This window comes from Nannobrachium achirus (genome assembly GCF_963921795.1).
Source record: "Nannobrachium achirus genome assembly, chromosome: 6".
NCBI lineage: Eukaryota > Metazoa > Chordata > Actinopteri > Myctophiformes > Myctophidae > Nannobrachium > Nannobrachium achirus.
The window spans coordinates 37,935,683-37,957,596 of NC_137815.1; the positions used below are offsets into that span (position 1 = coordinate 37,935,683).

The 21,914-nt window shown below is 39.6% G+C and overlaps 1 protein-coding gene across 1 annotated transcript; it reads left to right on the plus strand.

Annotated features, from left to right (window-relative positions):
• Positions 1 to 11,688: 11,688 nt before the first annotated feature.
• Positions 11,689 to 20,906, plus strand: h6pd (hexose-6-phosphate dehydrogenase (glucose 1-dehydrogenase)). The gene is made up of 5 exons (XM_080728867.1): positions 11,689 to 11,821; positions 13,605 to 14,271; positions 15,047 to 15,164; positions 15,669 to 15,938; positions 16,091 to 20,906. Exons 2-5 carry the CDS (start codon positions 13,624 to 13,626, stop codon positions 17,437 to 17,439), a joined length of 2,385 nt encoding a protein of 794 aa, XP_080584993.1. The 5' UTR covers positions 11,689 to 11,821; positions 13,605 to 13,623; the 3' UTR covers positions 17,440 to 20,906.
• The last annotated feature ends 1,008 nt before the right edge of the window (positions 20,907 to 21,914 follow it).

The following is a 21,914-nucleotide window of genomic DNA, read 5'->3' on the forward strand; positions in this document are numbered from 1 at the left end:
GTGGGGGGGAAGTCTGTGACCCTACCTGTTCTTTGAACGGATGTATATTGTCTTGTGTGAATGGACAGAGAATTAGAGATAGACAACAAGACACAGTTGAACAAGTGGGAAAAGTTTAACTCGCGATAATGAGAAGCTGTCAAGTACAGTGTTATTGGCACATGCCCCATGAAACATGCATTGTTGTCCTGCAATCATTTTTTTAAGTATTCAAATGACATAATATGCTTCAACTTCAATTTGGCAGGAGTAAAATACAGAAAGTATTTTTTTTCACCTTGCAAGCTTCCATAAATTGTAGTTTCACAAGATTATCATGACAGGACATAAAACATTGGCTACATAAAACATATTAGAAAATAGACATGAATCTATAAACTCACAAGTCACAACACATTGTGAAGGCACACATTGTGAGCTTGAAACCTTTTGAAAAAACGTGTGTGCTTTTGCCAATAGTTTTTTTTCTTTTACTCATAATTTGAAAACAGGACTCTTACTTGTAACAAGGTATTTTTATGTTGTGGTAATTCTACTTAAGTAAAACAACATAGTAGGCCTACTTTTTCCACCACAACCATAGCTATTTTTTTCTGGTTTGCATGTATATCATCAGTGAATATACAGTATAAGGAATTCTAGGCTTCTGTTGAGTGAAAGGGCCATTATCATTAGTAGTACTAGGAGGATATGAACTCACCATGACCTAACTGTTTCCTTTGTTTCCAATGTGTATTTAGATGTGTTTAGATGTAAATTCAAGATTGAAAGGGGGCTTTATTTGTCACTCTCTCATACAGGTACAAGCAGTGAAGTGTCTGTGTGGCATGCTCTGCAAACAACAATAAGATAATAGTGGATACAAGAATATATAGATACAAGTAGTGTACAGAATATGTATGGAGAATATAGTTTAACAGCCGAATAATATAAAATATGTATACATAGAAAATGTAAACATTTACATGCTTAAAGTGCATGCAAATACAAGACATGAAAAATTTAATATTTGCAGGGGTTTCTGTCCCAATAGGAAGGATAAATGATGTCTCTGTTGTGAGCGAGAAGGGAGTGTTTACAGATTGAAGGCAGCTTGTACCTCTATTTTAGACACAATCTAGATATGTTATCTGCATTGTGCCAGAATGGGATCACAGGAGATGTGGTGCACAGGCACTAAAAGCAATAATTATTCCATCAAGAAGACAGATCAGTAAACCATTTAGAATTTATCATGATAGATCTCATTATGTTATGGTGGTATTTGATGTTTAAACAATGGCCAAATTTGGCAAGCCTTGTTTAACTGTCTTCCAAGTAATTGGCTGCATCTTTCTAAATATCTGATCCAGGACTTATCTTTCCCACGGCTGGGAAAGGAGGGGTCAAGTGAGGGGGTAGGCTAGTATGAATATATGACTACTAATGAGACGGTCTTCATAAAGAACCCCGCAATTTGGGTATGAATATGTGAACACACAAAAAAGACCTGACAATAGCATCACCTAGCAACGCTTATCTGGAGGAATTTCAGAGTCAAGTCTTGTCTGCGGAGCAGCGTGTACTTGGAAAGGAGAGCCCCTCGAACCGAGAGCAGGCCAAGACAGCCGCCCACCCAGACAAAGACACCCCAAAAATCTACTGAAGACGAGGACATTGTCTTGTCCTACGGTACCATACATGGACATTAATCATACAACAGACACCGTGAATGATGTTGGTTAAAAAAAAATGGATTAACAAGTTAAGTGTGCTTTGGACTATGCCTTCTTGACCTACAACTGACAATCATTTCATTTTCTTACAAACACAAACAGCAGTTAGAAATATAAGCGGAATTGTATAGCAGCGTTTGCCTCCTCTTCAGTCAAATGTCTTCAGTCAAACTGTTTATTTTGCTATGTATTTTTTTATTTTTTTAAAGACATATGAGATTAAGTGGGCCAGTGCATTTCCTGCCACATTTCAACGATAGCAAAACAATATTTAATACTATAATTATTATGTCTCTTCTAAAGCAGTTTGGTATTTTTCAACTCTCTAAAACTGCTCGTGAACCACAGAGAAGCCTATATCCTCATCCTGTTAGAAGATGTAGCAATCCGCACTTTCAAAGCGTCCAACACACTTTGTTTTGAGTGTGTACTGGCACTTGATGGAATGTCCATCGAAGCATTCAAGAGCCCTCTGCTCTAATTGTGTTTATTGGGCTTCATGCACCCTGAGGTATGCTTGAAGGTGTTATACCCTACTTTCAAGCGCCTTGAAGCTTCAATTCTGAGGAGTGCTTTCTGTTGTCAGCCATTTCTTGGAGGTGTCAAAGGTTAACACCCTCTCTAACGCACAAGTATGCAAATGCTTTCATTACAATACAGGCTTCTTTTTTGATTCACCTATAGAGCACACATCCTGCCAGAGTGTGGACTGTGTGGCCATGGAGTGTCTGGGCCCTCTGGGTACCCAAACACCTCCTCTGTGCTGGTCCTCCGCTTCTTAGGGGAGTGACAACACAAAAGCACTCCACACACTGGGGACTGATCCCTGCAGTTTGAGGGTCAATGAGCAGCAGTGGCAGCCACGCCATGGTACGCGCACCCCCCCACGTTCCTTGCACCTCGTATGGTATCAACAAACAGAGAGGTGGAGCGCCATTGTTTGAGCGCCAGGGAGTTTTTGTGTAATGCCGACATGAAATGTGCCCACTGTTTTCTACTGTTCTCACGGTTAGGGCCCCAAAACCTTGTTAAGGAGTGATGAATGGCTGTCTATGTAAATACATTTGAATTGGGAGTCATGTGTCCGTAATTGAAGTTTACTCTGGTTCTTGTTCCTGTATCTACCTGTTATCTATTATCATAATGTGTAAATTGTGGTGTGAAATATGGAATAGGGATGTTATTACACTGCAGTTAGCACAATCAACTGTTAGTAAACTTAGACTGACATGTTTTGTTGTCTTATAGAGACTGGATCATATGACTATTGTCTATTTAACCTGGCTCCCTGTCTGCTAAAGAATACTACAATATACTACTGATAATTGTGTTTTAGGGACAAAATAAAGGTCTGATCTTCTGCTATGTTATGAACCATCCAGACCTCTCAGGTTGTCAAGGACATGTCTGCTTTACATCGTACAAAGAAGCAGCGTTCAACTTTTAAGCTCCACAGACATGTCTGGAACAAATTCCCAGAAAACGGTTCTATTAAATCAAAGCTGAAGACTTTTCTCTCTTTGTGGTTTTTGATACTTTTCTTGTGTAACACTGTCTGTAACTTGTATTATGTCCTTCCTTTTATAATTGTGTTTCTTTTTAATTACATTATTGTTGACATGTACATGTCAACAACAGTTTATTTGTCTAGCAAGTGCTATACAAATAAACTGACCCAATACAAATAAACTGCCATATAGCAGTTGTTCCTGAACTTTTCCATGCCCACCAAGGACCCCCCAATTTTGAAATGGCTTAAAATTTTAAATTCATGTTTTAATAACGGATGAAATACAGCACCAGTAAACTTGGTTTTGAAGTTCTCACGGATTCATCTGCATTCTACTCCTAACCATGATAGATTAGCTTTTCAGAATGAGGTAAGCAGACCATGTATTGTTCTGATTTGTCTGTTAGATGTCTCGTACCGGCGATGATTGTGGCTTGCTTGCCACCTCTCACAACACTACCTCTTACAATTGGAATTTGGGTGGGCATTTATGTCTTAGGTGGGACTTTTTGTGTGCATTCCATAACAAAAAGAAGATGAACATGTCCTGGCATGTTTTCGCCTTGTGAAGAAGGGAAATGTGAGAATGTGGTAAAAAACAAAGAACATTACTCATACGTGAGTTAAGTCCACTTATGACTTCACACTTTGAACTGTCATCCCCGTATCAGCCACTGACCTCAGGTGGATCGGTTGAAGATTGAATTTAAAAGACTGGGAGGTTGAGTAATGTCACACCAACATTATGCGGTATGTACTTGTATGAGTGACTGACAAACAGTCTACACCCCCTTTGACTCTTGAATCGTTGCATTTGAATCTCTGAAATGAATGCATAGTTCAGCATAAATTGGATTAAATTGGAGTCTTCCCTAAACAGTAAAATCCTCTAAAAATGTACCTGTAAAGGACCCATTGGGGTCAGAATTATTTTATTTTGTAGGGTTTTTGATTGATTGATTGATTGATTGATTGAAGAATAGTTCATTAGTCCAAAAATTTAAACAGCACAACGGTACAGTAAAGCTTGGAGGCTAAAAGGATAACAAAAACAAAAAAAACATGTTTTCATTGTGGTCCTATGTATTAAATTCATCAGGGATTCAAGTTTTTTCTCTCGATGCAATGGGAATTTATTAAGCAGAAGTATTCAGAAGACTTTGTTGTCGAAACATTGGTTTCTGCTTAATGAAGTCACATTGCATCGAGGTTACAAGTGTGTGACTGTTTCGTCTTTTAAACTAGATCATGGGTCTTCAACAGGGGGTTCGGAACCCTAGGGGGTCCTCAGAGTTACTACAGGAGGTCCTCCGAAATCTTTGAGTGAAAGAAACTTTTTTTCTCCTTTTTAATAACCATTTGAACCCTAGCGTCCATATTCTGAGAAATTTAGCCAAAAATAGCAGATCTACAAGCTCACAACGCCTCAAAGAGCTTTGGTGTAGAGGGGAAAAAGAGCAGACTGAAAGTACAGTGAAAGGTCAAGTTTATCAAGTATTGCCGGTTCAAGTGTTAAATATCTGAAAACACAAATTGACATGAATCCAAAATACACTGATGATTGTGCTGTCAAACAATGAAACTATATGGAATCTATGATAAGGTTGTCCCTGCTTCATCTCTCTCTCTCAAGTTGGGGTCCTTGTCCTGAAAACGTTGAAGACCCCTGAACACACACACACACACACACACACACACACACACACACACACACACACACACACACACGTTTCTATTATACACCAGCGTTGCACACCCATAATAGCGATCAACAAGCTCACAGTCACAGTGCTGTGACACGTGAGTTTGTAGAGCATCTATTTTTGGGTGAGCGACAGCATATACAATTAGTATAGTCTAAATCTAACATTTCTATAACCATAAAACTTTTATTTTATTGTGAGGACCAGGACCATGATCCACACAATATCAATTCTACTACTTGTGGGGACATTTGGCCCTAGTTATACAAGTACACACGTACGCACGAGCGCACACACATATGCACGAGCACACGCACACACGCACGCACGCACGCACGCACGCACGCACGCACGCACGCACACACACACACACACACACACACACACACACACACACACACACACACACACACAAAGGACGTTTTACTATTTACATTACACAGTGGCTGCCAACCTGGGAGGGCACTAAAGTGTGATTGCAGCCGTTACCACTATTGTTGTGTGGTGTGTGTGTGTGTGTGTGTGTGTGTGTGTGTGTGTGTGAGCTTATAATAGGCTACTTATTTGTTTTAATCTACAGATCCATTGAATCTACATGTATAATAAAATAATCTGTTGTAACCAGAGTAAAATAGTGCCATGATTTAGCGATTTATAGTCAAATTTATGTTTTTTTAAGGAGACTTTTGAACTATGTCATTAATATACCTTAGAGGAGTTGTGTGAAAAGAAAAAAAAAAGTTCCCCCTCTTCTGTGTTGCCTAAAACTGGAGGATTGATTTGGGGGTTTGTATTGTAAAGTACAACTTGATGACATCACACCGTTGTACTTTACAATACAATCAATCTTCCAGTTCTAGGCAACACAGAAGGGGGGGGGGGGCTTTTTTCTATTTCCACACAACTCCTCTAAGTTATATTAGTGACATAGTTCAATATTGAAAATGGGTGGTCTTCCCCTTTAAGGACATTATTTAAGGTGTAGCCTGCACAAAAATATTAATAACACATGAATAAACCGTTTAAACCTGAGGCCGATTCAAAAAATGCCTTTTAAATCCTGACCTAAGTTTTCTGGAAAACGTCAAATATTAATTCAAAAATTACAGTGTTGCTCTGTGTTGGCTACTGTATTTAGCAACAATACCCTAAAAGGGATTCCCGTCCTGTCCTAAGTGGGATAAATAAAGGTTGATGGAATTGCTGTTACATGAGTCATGACCTTCTTGTGTGGCAACTGTAGGTTTGCCCCAGAAGGGGTAACTTGCAGTGTGGTCCTCAAAAAAAATCTATGTTGCTATATACTGTACACAGAAACAACTACCCCAAAAGGGGTTCCCGTCCTGTCCTAAATGGGATAAATAAAGGTTGATGGAACTGCCGTTACATGAGTCTCTTGTGTAGCAACTGTATTTGTCCCAGAAGGTGTAACTTACAGTGTGGTCCTCAACAATGAGAGCCTGTTTGGCCAAAATGTATGGCACCTGCTCTGTTTGAGGAAGGCCTCCTGGCTGATGGCATGAGGCAGCTGATGAAGTGCAGAGCAAACACAGGCAAATGTTTAAGAATTTAAAGTCAATACCTTCCATCATAATCTGTAATTGGTTATGTATTCATGACACAGGTACAAAAGAATGTTACTTGTTGACATTATGAATTATGTCTATAATTGCCAACTGTTATTTCTCCGGCAATCTGGGAACCCATTCAGTTTAACAAAATGTCTTGAGAGATTATGTTTCAGGAAACAGGTGGGTCAGTTCAATTCAATTAGGTTGAAGTTGAAGTTTGAGTTGAGAATGTAGCTAGCATGGCGCAAGCTTTTACTGTGTATTTTACCAATAATTCCTCAGAAATTGCTATTTATTTTGTAGATGTATACGAACGAAGCTCTGTGATTGTATTGTGGTTTTAAACAGTTGCTTGGTTTTAGATGTAAATCTACGAAGCCACATAGTGTTTATAGTGTTTTATACTTGATATTGATGATATTGAATGTTTGTTTGTGCTCTTTTGATGAATTGAATACCTAGGACTCCAATGGAAACACTTTTTTTTAGTGCAGTCCTAGTTTTGACTGCACTTTGCATTTCTGTCTAATAAAGTATTCAATCAATCAAAGTTACAAGACTGTAGAACAATGCTGCTATCTAAAAATTGAAATATAAATCATGCTACTCTAAATGTATTTTCAATACAGCCATAGCGCACAGAGGCCAGCAGGTGTCCCTCGTGTTCAGAGTCAGACCCAGACCAATACAGTCCACACTGATTGATTGAAGACTTTAGGAAAGGGTAGGCTACAGTTTCATGACAGTAGGCTACAGTTCACTGGTACAAGGTCAACTAAAAGGAGATCCTAGTAAGCTTTTCGGCTCATTTACACAGGAAACCTTTATGTATCTCATCTCATATAACGTTGAATGACAGACGGGTAGAACACACCTGCCCCCAAGTGACAATTAAGTAGAAGACAAAACATTATCCAAGAAAGACTTACTGTTTAGTCGTCTTGCAAGCTTTGTTATGAATAGTCTAGCAAAGATTTTAATCATAGGCTATTTGTTTCGGTGCAATTATTACAGAATGCTGTGTTATTTAAAACATTTTCAGTGGAAACCACAGAGTTGGATGAAACTGAAGTAAATAATTTTTTATTTTATTGTTTGATATGAACGACCAGAGAGAGCGGGAAGACAATTTGCATCCGCTTAATTCATCTTTCGTATAAATTAGCTGACGAATTAGACTTAGAGCACATCCAGGAACTGTAGATTATTAAAGGATCCTTTATCAGACTGTTCAGACATTAAAAGTGCCCATGCCTGCCCTACCGCATGACCGAAACAGCCCGACAACCACAATATCCATGTTATGTCACGTGACTGACTTCCCTAGGAAGCGTAGTGACCAAAATATCGCACCGTGTAAAACGTCGGATCGTTCATTCAACCACAGGTTAGTAGATATTAAAACGTTTTTAAAAGATAGTTTTGTTTGTCAAAATATGACCGAATACCTGGAGAAAAATATTAGTTGATATGCTTATTGCCAAATGTGAAAGAAAGGGGCCCTAGCTGTCTGTTGAAAAGTTAATAGACATTTCAGATGTTGTGGAGTTTGACAGCTAGCAGGTGGACCAGTCCTATTGAATGCCACTATTGTGACAGTAAGTGATGGCCTTGCACATCAGAGCACATGGGTTTCAATGGGACCTTTACACAATGTCGCCCCTGTCACGCTATAAGCATGACACCAAACTGCTGTCTTCATATGACCGTGGTGACATTATTTTGGCTTGCAATGGGCACATTAATGACATTATTTTGGCTTGCACTGGGCACATAAATTTAAATATTACATTATTTCGATGACATGTGTTTTACAGCAGCATCTCTTGCACAGCTAGTCATGTGGTAAGCGGAAACATGTCTTAACATTTAGTCGAGACGTGGTTTTCTTTCTCTTCCATTTATTACCAAACCTCAAAGGTTATTTTTAATAGATTGTTGTGCCCATGGATCATTACCTTTTCTTAATTCTTGCTGATAAAGGGTTAGGGTTAGGGGTTTGAGGTAAATTGAATAGGTAAATAATAGTTGATTTACATTGTGAAAGTGAAAGTAGCAATGTCTACTCACTGAATTAATGGATGAATCATGCTGAGTTACAAACACAGGAATCCTGGAAATGTTAATAAAAGGAAGGCAAAGTAAAAATAAAAAATATGTTTGAAATGTCTCTTGTGATCTACACATACATCTGACACAATTCAATTCAATTCAAAGGAGCTTTATTGGCATGAGAAAACATACGTTTACATTGCCAAAGCAAGTGTTACAAGTAAAATAAAATCACACCCGTGTGAACTGAGCGGTGGTTGTGTGTGTGTGTGTGTGTGTGTGTGTGTGTGTGTGTGTGTGTGTGTGTGTGTGTGTGTGTGTGTGTGTGAGAGAGAGAGAGAGAGAGAATATTGCAGTTGATGCTCAGACTAGACTCAAGAGCACCCTCTATGGTCACTGAGTGGTAGTTCAGGCTACATACACACATACATACACGGATACACGGATACATACACGGATACACACACGGCCATGCTATGGAGCGGTCTACCACCGCTCAAAAACAGTTGAAAATGGGGAACATATCTACAGTTGGAGGGGGTACAGCATTGTGTAAACAGAGCTATGTTGCATTGTGACATTTTATATACTGTACATACAGGGTACACTTTTGGAACAAATAGCAGCATTATTTCTTCTCAAAATGCATTTAAAGGTAGCAGCTCTGTTTCATACAGTTTATGCATTAGGTCTAGATGTCAATCCATGGTTTGTAGTCCAACAGTTCACAAATCTTGCTGCTGTTTTCGCGCATTGTTGTATTTCTCCCAGTAGTTATGAGAGTTTTTCATCATAGGCCTAGTTTGTGAGATAAATGTGTTATCTCACATAAGTCACATTTATCGAGGACCCAGTTTATTTACTATATCAATAGAAAATAGTGGAATAACAGGCATTTGCTATACACTTTGTACCTAAGATATTATCTTTTCAAGTGATCTTTTGGGCAATATTGGCCTTTAATTGATTTTAGACAGAAAGCATACTGAATCAAACTCAGTCTATTGTGATTATGTGATCTAGGCACTACATCGTACCTAATGAATTAGATATTATCTACCTAGTTGTCATATTTATTTTCTTTTTGAGGAAATATATAGCCGTAGTCACATTGATCCTGTAGCCTAGTAAACTGACTCCTCCTACCTTCTGTTCGAATTTGAGAAAGGAGAGTCTGGTTTACGAGCTAGGCTATTGATCCTGTCCATTTAGTCTAGATCCTGAAATTCTTGCATCAGTATATCCAGCAGACACAGTTCAAACCCGGACATACTGTAGCTCTGTGACCTTTGTTGTTGACATTATCACTGTGTAAACTGTGTGCAACACTGGGAACCCAGATGTTACGCTGTTATTTGAAAAGCCCTTTACCTTAAATGATGAGCTGTTGCTGAATTTGAAAAGCCCCTTACTGTTGTGTAATCGATCAGCTGTTCCTGTATTTGAATAAAGACCCTTAACGTAATTGAAATTGATCAGCTTTTATTTGAAAAGCCCCTTACCGTAATTGATCAAAATAAAATAGTACACTTTTCAAATTCCATTTAAATGGCACATAAAAGTCTCTTAATAATGTACTTTAATTTAGCACACTTTCTGTTGCGATTTCGGTTGAACAACCATGTGGTCTGCATGGTTCTCAACCTATGGGCGGGACCACAGTTGAGAACCATTTTTGGGGGGTCCCCAGCCCCACTCCCCAGATGACAGTAAAGTGACAATTTAAGGAAAGACCATTACTGCAAAAGTAATCAACAAACTATACTATATAAGCTTGTCAAACATTGTCCAAATCGTCAAATAATTTAAGAAAAGGCGTTGTGGGTGTAGTGAGTTTATAGATCGTCCTCGTTTCAAATATGATTATTTTGGGGGCCACGGCCTGAAAAGGTTGAGAACCACTGCTTTAAAGAGTCTCCCTCTAAGGATGGCGAGTGATGTTTCAGTGGATTAGCGATACTCAAACCCAGTTCTGGCCCGTGGCACAATTTTGACTGACCCACCAATTAATCAATCAATAAATAAAAAATAAAAATAAATAAAAAATGTCTTAGACAGAATGTCTAATCTTTAGCCTAATTACATTACTATTACATGAATAATCATCCAGGAAGGGGAAACTGGATGCACTCTTTCAGAGCCTAAGCAAGCGCTGAAAAGTTGATGCAGAGAACCGACACGTAAAGGAGTAGTTCACCCACAAAATGACCTTTTTTCTATTTATTACTCACCCCATGGATACTTGAGATCAATAATATGTTTTGTTTTTTGTCACATTGCCAAGACAATAATTTGATTAAATTTACTACAATCAAATTTTTGTCTTACGAATGCCACAAAAAACGAAAACAAATATTGAATTCTAGTCTCCATGGGGTGAGTAATAAATAGAAAAAAAGTCATTTTGGGGTGAACTACTACTTTAAGCCCCAAAATGGACGGATGCTTTCGCTTTCATTTTACCATCTCATGCAAAAATTCGACTCGCCCCCGGCCCCTTGCCATTTTTGTAATGTGGCCCACAGGTCCCGCTATTTGAGTATACGCGTAGCGTACGAGCAGAACAAAATGACACCAACCAGTGTCACATGGCAAGTTCTGAAGATTATTACACACATAGAGAATATACTGTATATATGGTATTGGACAGCACGTGACATGACCAAAAGATATGAGACATGGACAAGAAAGAACAGAATGAATAGGAATAGAACAACATGTATCTCATATCATTGAGCACAGACCTCAGTCACCCTGATAAGCACTTAGAATATAGTAGTTGAGGCATTTAATTTAGTTTACTCGGTTCCACAGATAACAAATGCAAGGCCTTGTGAGCTTGTAGATCTGCTATTTTCGAATCTTTTCCCTCTTTCTTATATTATTTGACAATTTGGCCAATGTTTGACCAGTTTTTATAGTATATTTTGTTGACTACTTTTGATGCTACTACTTTCTTTAAAAAAATCTTTAAATCGTCACTTCACTGTCATCTGGGGACCCCCCCCCCCCCCCCCCCCCAAAATCACGTCGGGACGCCCCTGGGGGTCCCGACCCACAGGTTGAGTACCACTTGAGTAGAGAGCTGGTGTACTGATTTACTGGGTGGGAGTTCCTTCCAACTCAAATCCATTGATCTTCGGTCAGTCCAGAAACATAGATAAGTTGCTCTTCCAGTCCCGACAGTTTATTGTTAGGTTAACACTATAACACTATTCTGACAGCACTTGTGAGAGATTTCAAAGGAAGGGGGACAGAATCTATTGCTAAGTAAGTAAATCTAGTTTAGTTTTAAACACAGACTGTATAGCAACATATACATGCTGTTTGGAGGGTGTTTAATGTAAGTTTTATGGTTGCCCTGCTTTTCAGTAAATTGATTTTATAGTTTGTTTTCCACTCTGTGTGTTACCAATAAAAAACAAGTCAGGTGTAGTTTAATGTACAGTGTACCATTATAGCAACATTGGATTGGCTCACAGAATTGTTGGACTCATTTTCAGATAGCAGGTTTTCTCCTATATACTGTACCACCTGAACAACTAAAGCTGAAATAGAGGCTGTGCATGGAATATTTGTTTAGGTCTCTTTCTCCCAGCCTGTAAACGGTCATAGCCACTTTAAAAGAAAACTCCTAATTTCTATGCAGTGGTATAGAGTAGGTCAAACATTGGTTAAGAATTGATTGATTGATTGATTGATTGATTGATTGATTGATTATTTTATTAGACAAAAATGGAGAACAGTACAAGACAAGTATAGTCAATACAATGAAATGTAGTTCAGTACAAGTACAGTAAAACACCCTGCCTAAAAGGAACATACCAAATAAGACCTTTTTACTGTCTTTTTGGAGCTGTGTGAAACACAGGCTCCCTATACGTGGCTGTGTGGGTCTGTGTGTGTGTGTGTGTGTGTGTCTGTCTGTCTGTCTGTGTGTGTGTCTGTGTGTATGTAGCCTGAACTTCCTAAACTTCGGCACGCCACTAGTCCCACAGTTTTGCCACCAAACACTCGCGCCATATGTCAAATCGACCGTCTTACTCGGGAATCGTGGGCTATTACTTTTCTAAGAGAAAGGTTCTATAGTTTAATTGATATTAATTTATTAGTGAATTAATTTTCCCCATTGACTTAGAATGGGAATCGCAAAAACTCACATTCAATTATTTGTCTCTCGCAAACCACAGGGGCTACAGTTTCAAGACTTGGAGAGGAGGTTCATAATGATTTCAAGGATTAAATAAAAAATAATTGTGTCATTTGGCCTCATGGTGGCGCTATAACACCCCACTTTACGTTTTGGCCTGTAACTCTTGAACCGTAGGTCGGAAAATTAAAAATATTTTTTCCCTGGATTCCTTGGGTCATGAGGCATCTCCCCATATAGGCCACGCCCATTTGCGCCATGATAGATTTTCCGCCATCTTGAATTTTCTCCAAAACACACTTTTTGCTCCTTTTCCTACATATTTTCTTCAAATGTCACAAAAATCGGTACACATGATCCACACACACACACACACACACACACACACACACACACACACACACACACACACACACACACACAGCTCCACTTCACACGGGTGTGATTTTTACATTGGAAGCCCTCTGTATTTAATTCATGGACATAATAAATAGCAAGCAAATAAAACATTCAATAATAATCACAGTTATAAAAACAGTAAACACTATATGTACAGGATAGGGGAAACACAGGGGTGGGGCTAAGGTAAGGGGGGGGGGGGGGGGGTGCTCACTTCTCGCCTGTCTCTGAAATTACTCTTCTACTGTGACCTGTTTACCAGATCCAGTAATCACAAAATGTATGTCTCATATCAACACAGAAATTGTTGTTTTAAACATACAGTAGCAACCATTGTTCCTTCCTACATAGAGGATAAATGGGCTATTCTGTGCATTCTGTGTAAGGCCTCTATTGACTCAGTTTAATTTAATTTAGTTTAAGAGAAGAGATGATCCAATTGTTTGTATTTAAGAATGTTTTGAGACTTAACGTAAACTTTATTTTATTGTTATTTCTTTATAGGAGCTGAGCTCATCTGAGTATGTGGCATATTGTGAGGTTGTCTCTGCTCTTGGCCTCTCTGTGTGCCCCCATGTGCCATGGCAAGGAGAAGCAAGAGGGACGGAAAATGGGCCACGTTTCAGTAGTCATAGTCGGAGGAACAGGTGACTTGGCAAAGAAGTACCTGTGGAAGGGCTTCTTCCAGCTATACACCAAACAGATTAGTAGCGGGTACACTTTCTCCTTCTATGGTGGAGGACTGTCACCTGTGGAGAAAGGCACACCCACCTTTTTTGAGATTCTGAAGGGTGTGAACTGCACAAAGGAATTGTCCCCAGAGCGCTGTGCCCTGTTGAAAGGGCAGTTCCTGCATCTAGCACAGTACCATCAGCTGAAGACCATAGAAGACTACGAGGCTCTGTGTAACCATATGGAACAACAACTGCAGCAAGAGGGGATGAGAGAGGCCGGGAGGCTCTTCTACCTGTCAGTACCCGCCTTTGCATATGCAGACATTGCCGATAAGATCAATAATACTTGTAGACCGCCTGACGGGGCGTGGCTGAGGGTAGTGCTGGAGAAACCTTTTGGCCACGATCTCACCAGTGCACAAATACTAGCAACTCAACTTGGGACCTCCCTGACGGATGAGGAGATGTACAGAATTGACCACTACTTGGGGAAGCAGGTAATGAAACCCAACATCTCTCTACACTTGGCACAACACTCTGGGTCTGGGTACAGGGGGTCCCCAGCAAAATGTGTTAACAATTGTTAACACAGCATAAAAATTTAACAAAATATTTTCAAATAGGGGTCCGTTTTTGATTTTTGGCATGGAGTTAGGTATGGGCATATGGTTTCCAAAAAACATCGAAAATGAGTTGGGCTCGCCCCCTAGTGGCCTGTTTGCATAGCTCCCACCCGCCATCTTGGTCGCCATTGTGAAAATGATGCCTTTTCTGTTTTGTTTTTTTTTTCTTAAATTTTTAGTATGTTATTTAGCATATACCCAACAGTAACAGAATCCATTGAAAAATCTCTTATCAATTATTTGGGGTTTCAACCATACTATTCGATTCATTGCAAACAGACCACTAGGGGGCGATCCCAACTTATTTGCGATGGTTTTTGAAAACCTTATACCTATACCTAACAGCTAACACCATGCCAAAAATCAAAAACTACTCACCAAGTGCATAATTGTTATATGATTTTTTACATAATTATTAAATCCCAGGTTGTAGGCATTTTAAGCTCCCGGCAGCCATCGTGGACACCATCTTGAAAATGGTTATTTTTCCCTACATGTTATGTAGCATACCCAATTGTAACAGAACCTTATACCCTTACCTAACACCATGCATGCCAAAAATCAAAAACTACACAAACTTTAACAATTCCTCCCCAGCTAATAGTAAAGCATTTAATTGAATAATACATTTTGTTTTTTTTATTAAAAGGTTGTTTCAAAGATACTGCAGTTCAGAAAAGAGAATAATAAGTTTCTCAGTCCCATCTGGAACAAGCACCATATTGAGAGAGTGGAGATTGTATTGAAAGAGACACTGGATGCCAAAGGTGACCACAACATTCAAGTACATAACACTAAGAAATCGTCCTGTCACAATTATTACATAATTGTCTAATGGCAATTATTTTGTCATAATCGTTTCCATATAAAAAAAGAAAATCATATATTTTCAAACATTTTCAAAAATAGTGGAAATAGCAGATCGGCTATTTCCACTATCAATGTTCTTTTTTAAGTATAAAGTTGTCAAATATGTCACTAATTTCTGCCATGTGCAACTTCAAAGCCTACAAGCCAAACAGAAATGTAAATGTCAACGACAAAAACAAAATGTAATCATTAATCGCAATTATTTGAGTGACAATTAATTGTCATGTAAAATGTCATAATCGTGACAGCCCTACTAAGAAAGTAAAGGAACAGAACTCCACATTCATACATAATCTATCAGAATCATGCACATTGAGTAAAATATTTTATATACAGTCTTCAATTATTTATCACTTAATTATAATGTTGCGCTCTCTTGTCCTCCTCACCTGTCCCCAAAGGTCGTATTCCATTCTATGACCAGTATGGAGTGATCAGAGACGTGCTACAGAATCACCTGACTGAGGTCATGTCTCTGTTGACCATGAAGCTGCCAGGGAACCTTAGCGATGCTAAAGAGGTTCTCCGGAACAAGCTGCAGATCTTCAGTGTCTTGCAGCCCTTAGGAAAGAACCGGGCTGTTATAGGCCAGTACCAAGCGTACACCAAAGAGGTTCAGACTGAGCTGAATATGACAAAGGATTACTTTAGTTTCACTCCAACCTTTGCTGGTAAGTGTTAACGGTTTTATTAGTTATGTTTCATTTCAAATTGTACTGGTTTTTCTATTTTGCCACACTGTGAATCTGAAATATATATCCTGACCCATTGACTATTTATACACTTGTGCAGAAGTTAAGCGTGCTTTTCCCCCTTGTTTCAGCTGTTATGGTACACATTGATATGGCGGAGTATGAAGGAGTACCAATCATTCTGACATCAGGGAAGATGTTAGATGAGCGGGTCGGGTATGCACGCATTGTCTTCAAGAATTACATTTTTTGTGTGCAAAACCAAAACAGTATGCACTGTAAGCCCAAACAGGTCATTTTTTACTTTGGCCATGGCAGCCTTCAATATCCAGCCATTCTTGTCACAAAGAATCTTTTTAAGCCATCTCTAAAAGACAAGGAATGGAAGGACGTGACAAAGCATAAAAATGTCAGTGTTCTAGGCATGCCGATTTCAGACTATTACGTATTAGCTCCAGCAGAGCAGAAGGAAGCTTATCCAGAGCTCATCAGACAGATTTTCCAGGGACGAAAAGATAGCTTCATCAGTGCAGAGAACCTCCTGGCCTCCTGGGGCTTGTGGACGCCCCTTCTAAAGAGCCTGGCCAACTCTTACCCTCGCGTCTACCCTGGGGGTGACGACAACGGAAGCCTGTTGGACTTCTATGTGAGAGCAAAGGAGATTAGTTTTGTCAGCGAGGCTGTAGTAATGGCCACCCCCGACCACGTGGGTGGTATGGCAACAGACAGCTTCCAGGTGATGCAAGGTAAGTATCGCAGCAATGACATGGTGTCCGCCTGGGCTGAGGAGCTGGTCCAGAGGCTAGCCGCAGACCTCCAGGTGGCGGCGGAGGCAGCAGTGAGTGAGGGAGGCACATTCCACCTCGCCCTGTCTGGTGGCTCCTCTCCCCTCGCCCTGTTCTACAGGTTGAGCCAGCACCATTATTCCTTCCCCTGGAAGAATACCCATGTGTGGATGGTGGATGAGCGCTGTGTTCCCCTGACAGAGGCAGAGTCTAACTTCCGTAACTTGCATGAGCATCTGCTGCAGCACATCAGGATTCCCTATTACAACATCCACCCCATGCCTGTGCAGCTCCACCAGCGTCTGTGTGTGGAGGAAGATGGCGGGGCACTGCTCTACGAGAGAGAGATCACCCAGTTAGTTAACAGCTCCAGCTTCCACTTTGTGCTCTTGGGCGTCGGCTACGATTATCACACAGCCTCCCTGTTCCCTGGTGGTAAATTAGATGGCCACGGGGACAGTCTGGTGGCCCTCACCGAGAGCCCTGTTAAACCTCACCAACGCATGAGCCTGACTTTTAGGGCCATTAACAGAGCTCGTAAGGTCGCCGTGCTAGTGATGGGGAAAGGAAAGCACGAACTTGTCACCCAACTGAGCCGCGTAAAGGACGACCTTAACAAGTGGCCGGTTACCGGGGTGCGGCCAGATAACGGCAGGCTTCTTTGGTACATAGACTATGATGCACTTTTAGGGTAGGAACTGCACATCAGACTTTTAAATCAATGAAACCATAGCAACATGTCTATGATTTTACCTAAGTGCTGAATTTTGACCAAGAATGTATTCACGAACCAGAGCCGAGGTGGTTTGTCTCTGAACATTGCAAGGCAATGTAAAAAAAAAAAAAGATTTTCTCCCACTTGTTTGAATGTGTTTGTGTGAGAATGAGCAAGTCAAAGACACTGTCCTGAGAGTGCTGGTGCAAATAATATATGATTATATGAGAAATCTTTTACTGTACTTAGCTGCTTTACGAGTGGTGTTTTTATTGGACATTAGTGAGTGCAAGAAAGATTGACAATTCAAGGGGCATTATTTGAGTAATGTTGGTACTCTTTACAACTAAATTGACATAATTCAAATATATATTGCTGATACAACAGATTCCCTCATCAGTTATAAAGAAAATCCAAATGCTATTGGTGTTGACAACAGCTCCCCGCAGAATTTAATTGGGGGGGGAAGTAACATAACAATGTGTGCTATGGTGTTCTGATACCTCTATGATAATCTGTGGTGTCATTTACAAACACTTGAACCATATCCAATTTTATAAAAAACCATGAAAGGGAAATGGCTGTCTAAGCAAGCAATCACATATCACCACTGTGTTGTGAAAATGTGAGGATTTGTAATGCAATAATTTTAGGGCTACTCTGTGACATGTTACCCTATTAAACTTTGTCCCAGATGTGTGTGTTTGTGTGTGTGCGTGCGTGCGTGCGTGAATGAATACGTGCGTGCGTGTGTGTGTGTGGATTGCAAAGGACATTTTCTGATTATAGAATTGTATTCTGTCAACCAAATGATCTCAGGTGAATAAAATAAATCTAGTTATGCTGTAGTAAATAGTAAAGGACTATCTTTTAATTTAACTTTTGGTTTAATTTACCAAAAGTACAATTACAACATACTCATACCAATTAAGAGATTTGAGTGCCTAACCAGCATACAGGCTGAGATGAGATATTAACTGTTATGCTGCATGATGTGACCAAAAGGTTAATTTCCATTTTATTCTAACGTTGGTTTTGACCTACCAAAATATGTACATAGAAAATAAATGGTTAAATGATTGAAAGAATGAATATTCAGTTAATTTCTTGACATACAGTAAGACTAATACATAATATATAATTTCTTTCTTTATTTTTTAAGTTTGGGCTGGCCCTGGAATGTACATAATGCGACCGTAGGTCGCCATTTATTTAAATTGATGTCTGACATCATAGACCACATGAGACTGACACATTATGTCCATATATGGGCATCTGACATCATAGATGTCTGATGTCATAGACCACATGAGACTGACACAATATGTCCATATATGGGCATTCTCAATAGACCACATGAGACTGACACAATATGTCCATATATAGGCATTCCCAGATGATGCCCTGTTAGGGAAACCACACTAATACAATCCTTTTATGCCATATATGGAGATCCCTGATGTCATTCATTAACATTAAGCCTCATGTGGTCTATGACGTCGGTCATCTCCATATATGGCCAAGACACTTGCAAATTAATTCTGTCCTTGTCATATCTGGGAATGCCCATTTCAACGCATGCCAGTGCCACGTCCCCAGCCACCCACGGACATGCCTGCATTTTTTTGCCAAAGCGCCAACGCTCGCCCAGCAGTCTGCCGTCACCCAGGCGGATGCACGCAGCCACGCACACGCCCATGTGCACGCGCCGTCGCGCCCATGTGCGCTTCTGGCCCTTTAGGACATCTTACTAGTTAATATGTACATTCCAGGGCCAGCCCAAACCTTTTATTATCACCACACTTTGGAGGTATTACAGATCAATCGAATCAAGACAATGCTGAGGTAATATAAATTACATTTTATTTTATTTGCTTTGGGGGGCCCCTTGTGCCTATAGCCTCTCAAGCCATGGAGAACTATTCCACAATCTTCAAATGCTGTAATACACTATACAATACAAACTTTCGGGACCTTTTATGGATCGCAAGTAAATAGCCCTTTATTATTTCAAAAGATTTTCAAAAATGTCCAAATGATATAAACTCAGCACAAAAAGAAAGGAAACATGTTAATAATTAATTATATTTCCCCTTTAATAATACCAAATTGTATTGTGTTTTATATCATTTTTATCATTGATTCGTCACCTTTACAATGAGGTACAGCTTGTAAGCATCGGCCATTCGAGGCATGAGCTACACAGCCAAACGTTTGCAATGCAAAATTTTCCAACATTCGGTCCATTATTTCCCCCCTTATTATGCTTAATGGTATTGTGTTTGATATCATTGTTATTGTTGATTTGTCACCTTTACAACAAGGTACAGCTTGTAAGGATCTGGCATTCGTGGAATGAGCAACACAGGCAAACACCAGAATAACAGTATTGCAGGCCTGCCAGGCCATTTTGACCATTTTTTGGAGGGACGCTACCCACACGTTTGGCTGTGTTGCTCATCCTTAATTATGCCAAATGGTATTGTGTTTGATATCATTGTTATCGTTGATTTGTCACCTTTACAACGAGATACAGCTTGTAAGGATCTGGCATTCGTGGAATGCCGGAGAGACATCACATTTTTTGGGGGAGACTTGAGCTAAAAGGTTTGGGAACCACTGCAATAGGTACACAGTATGTAGTATGACGGAAGCATTTGATTTGAAAATGGTGTGAGTCAACAATCTTGAGAGACTATAGCAGGGCCCTAACCCTCCGCTCATGTCTCGGGCTGGCTCTGATCATTCTGTTTCTATGTTTGTGAATCTCATTTGGATGTAAAAGTCCATGATAAATGTTCTATATATCGTTGCTGTCGGGCAGAAACCTTTTTTATGTTTTTATTTGTAAATTAATGGCTTACTTCGTCATACAACAGTGTGCAAAACTATATCGAAAATAGGCGATCTGTAAACTTCTCTTGTACATCACCATTTTTTTTAAGTGGTTAAATCTGTCTGTGGGTTTCATAAATTCTTAACCAATGAACATTATTAGCAACTAGCAAGATCTTGTAACTAAATAACTACATTGGATCCATTGGAAAACAGGTTCCTTTTTACATTTCCTGAAAGGTTATGGTTTTGGACACGAAGGTTTCCACCCGACAGTGACAACATAAGAAATGTGTTTGCTGTTCAGTGAGCAGTGAGGTCCACTGCTGGTGATATCACGGACTAGATTCTTTGTTCCCTTTGTTCGTGTTCACATTATCAACCTTAATACTCAAATCAATATGATTCTGATTTGATTCTGATTCTGATATGACTTACATTGATAATGTATTTCTCTTGTGACCATACACCACTTTCAGGACTGTACAGATTTCACGTGTATAGTTTGTATTTCTTTTTGATGGATCTCTGAAAGTATATAAGCTATAGACTCCTGGAAATCTTTCTTGTGTGTTCATTAACAAATTATTAAACACCAGCACCAACGACCAATAGCCTACTGTGTTCTGTGATACTGCTAAATGTTCATTAGAACACTGTTTCTCAAACTTTCACATTTCAAGGTCCCCCCCCCCCCCCTAAAAGAACCCACAGAGTCCCTGGAATCCACTTTGGGAACCACTGCATTAGAAGATGATAACGTCATGAACCCTAGCATCCTTATTCTGGGCATGTCGTAATAGACAAACATTTGGCAAAAGAAAATAGGCAAACAATCTGTTTGACATACAACTAAGTAGGGTTTAAGAATTATACAGGTACTTTCCCTTTTGTAATCACTGAGTTTAGAGTTACCAGCTGCTGGTGGTGTTGAAAGCACATGAATGTTTCATGTGTGAGTATTGAGTGTCAGCCCAGGACAGCTGGAATGCTTTTACTGCTCGTTGTTTTCTGTGAAGCTGAGCCATGCAGGCAACCTTTTGGATGTCCAGATTCCTCCTTTCACCATGAAGAAAGCTGAGGAGACACCCACACTGATGTTAGTCCACCTAACGGATGGGAATGATGCTGCACAGGCTCAGCAAAGATCAGAAAAGTTTAGGCTGACTTTCAAGGAAACTCTTATTATTATTATTTAATAACATTAACACAGTCATTAAATGCAGGTGAAAAATTTCTGAAATCACAAAAAATTTAGTTTATTTATTTATATTCAAAATGAGTGGAAATAGCAGATCTACTAGCTCATAACATATCCCATCGAGACGAGCGTTGTGAGCTTGTAGATCGTCTATTTTCCCTATTTGTCATTCAATACTATATTGGGCTTAAGTGGTTAAAATGTTTATGCAATTCGTGGGTAGGTACTAAAATGTATGTCACCATTATTTAACATCTGTACACTTGTGCTTACAGAATACAGCGAATGTTGGAAATATTTCCAGTTTACCTGTACTGAGGACACAGGCCACTGTAAGGGCAAGGGACATGTAGTATAGATCTGGGGTCGTTTTGGCCTGTGAATAGACATACGGTAGACTCCTTGGTTATATGGTTTCT

Bases quoted from the DNA above. Each gene is read 5' to 3' on its own strand.
- h6pd (XM_080728867.1), top strand. From the start codon at position 13,624: ATGTGGCATATTGTGAGGTTGTCTCTGCTCTTGGCCTCTCTGTGTGCC. The intron at 14,272-15,046 runs GTAATGAAACCC...TTTTATTAAAAG, and splicing joins ACCACTACTTGGGGAAGCAG to GTTGTTTCAAAGATACTGCA. The intron at 15,939-16,090 runs GTAAGTGTTAAC...CCCTTGTTTCAG, and splicing joins TTTCACTCCAACCTTTGCTG to CTGTTATGGTACACATTGAT.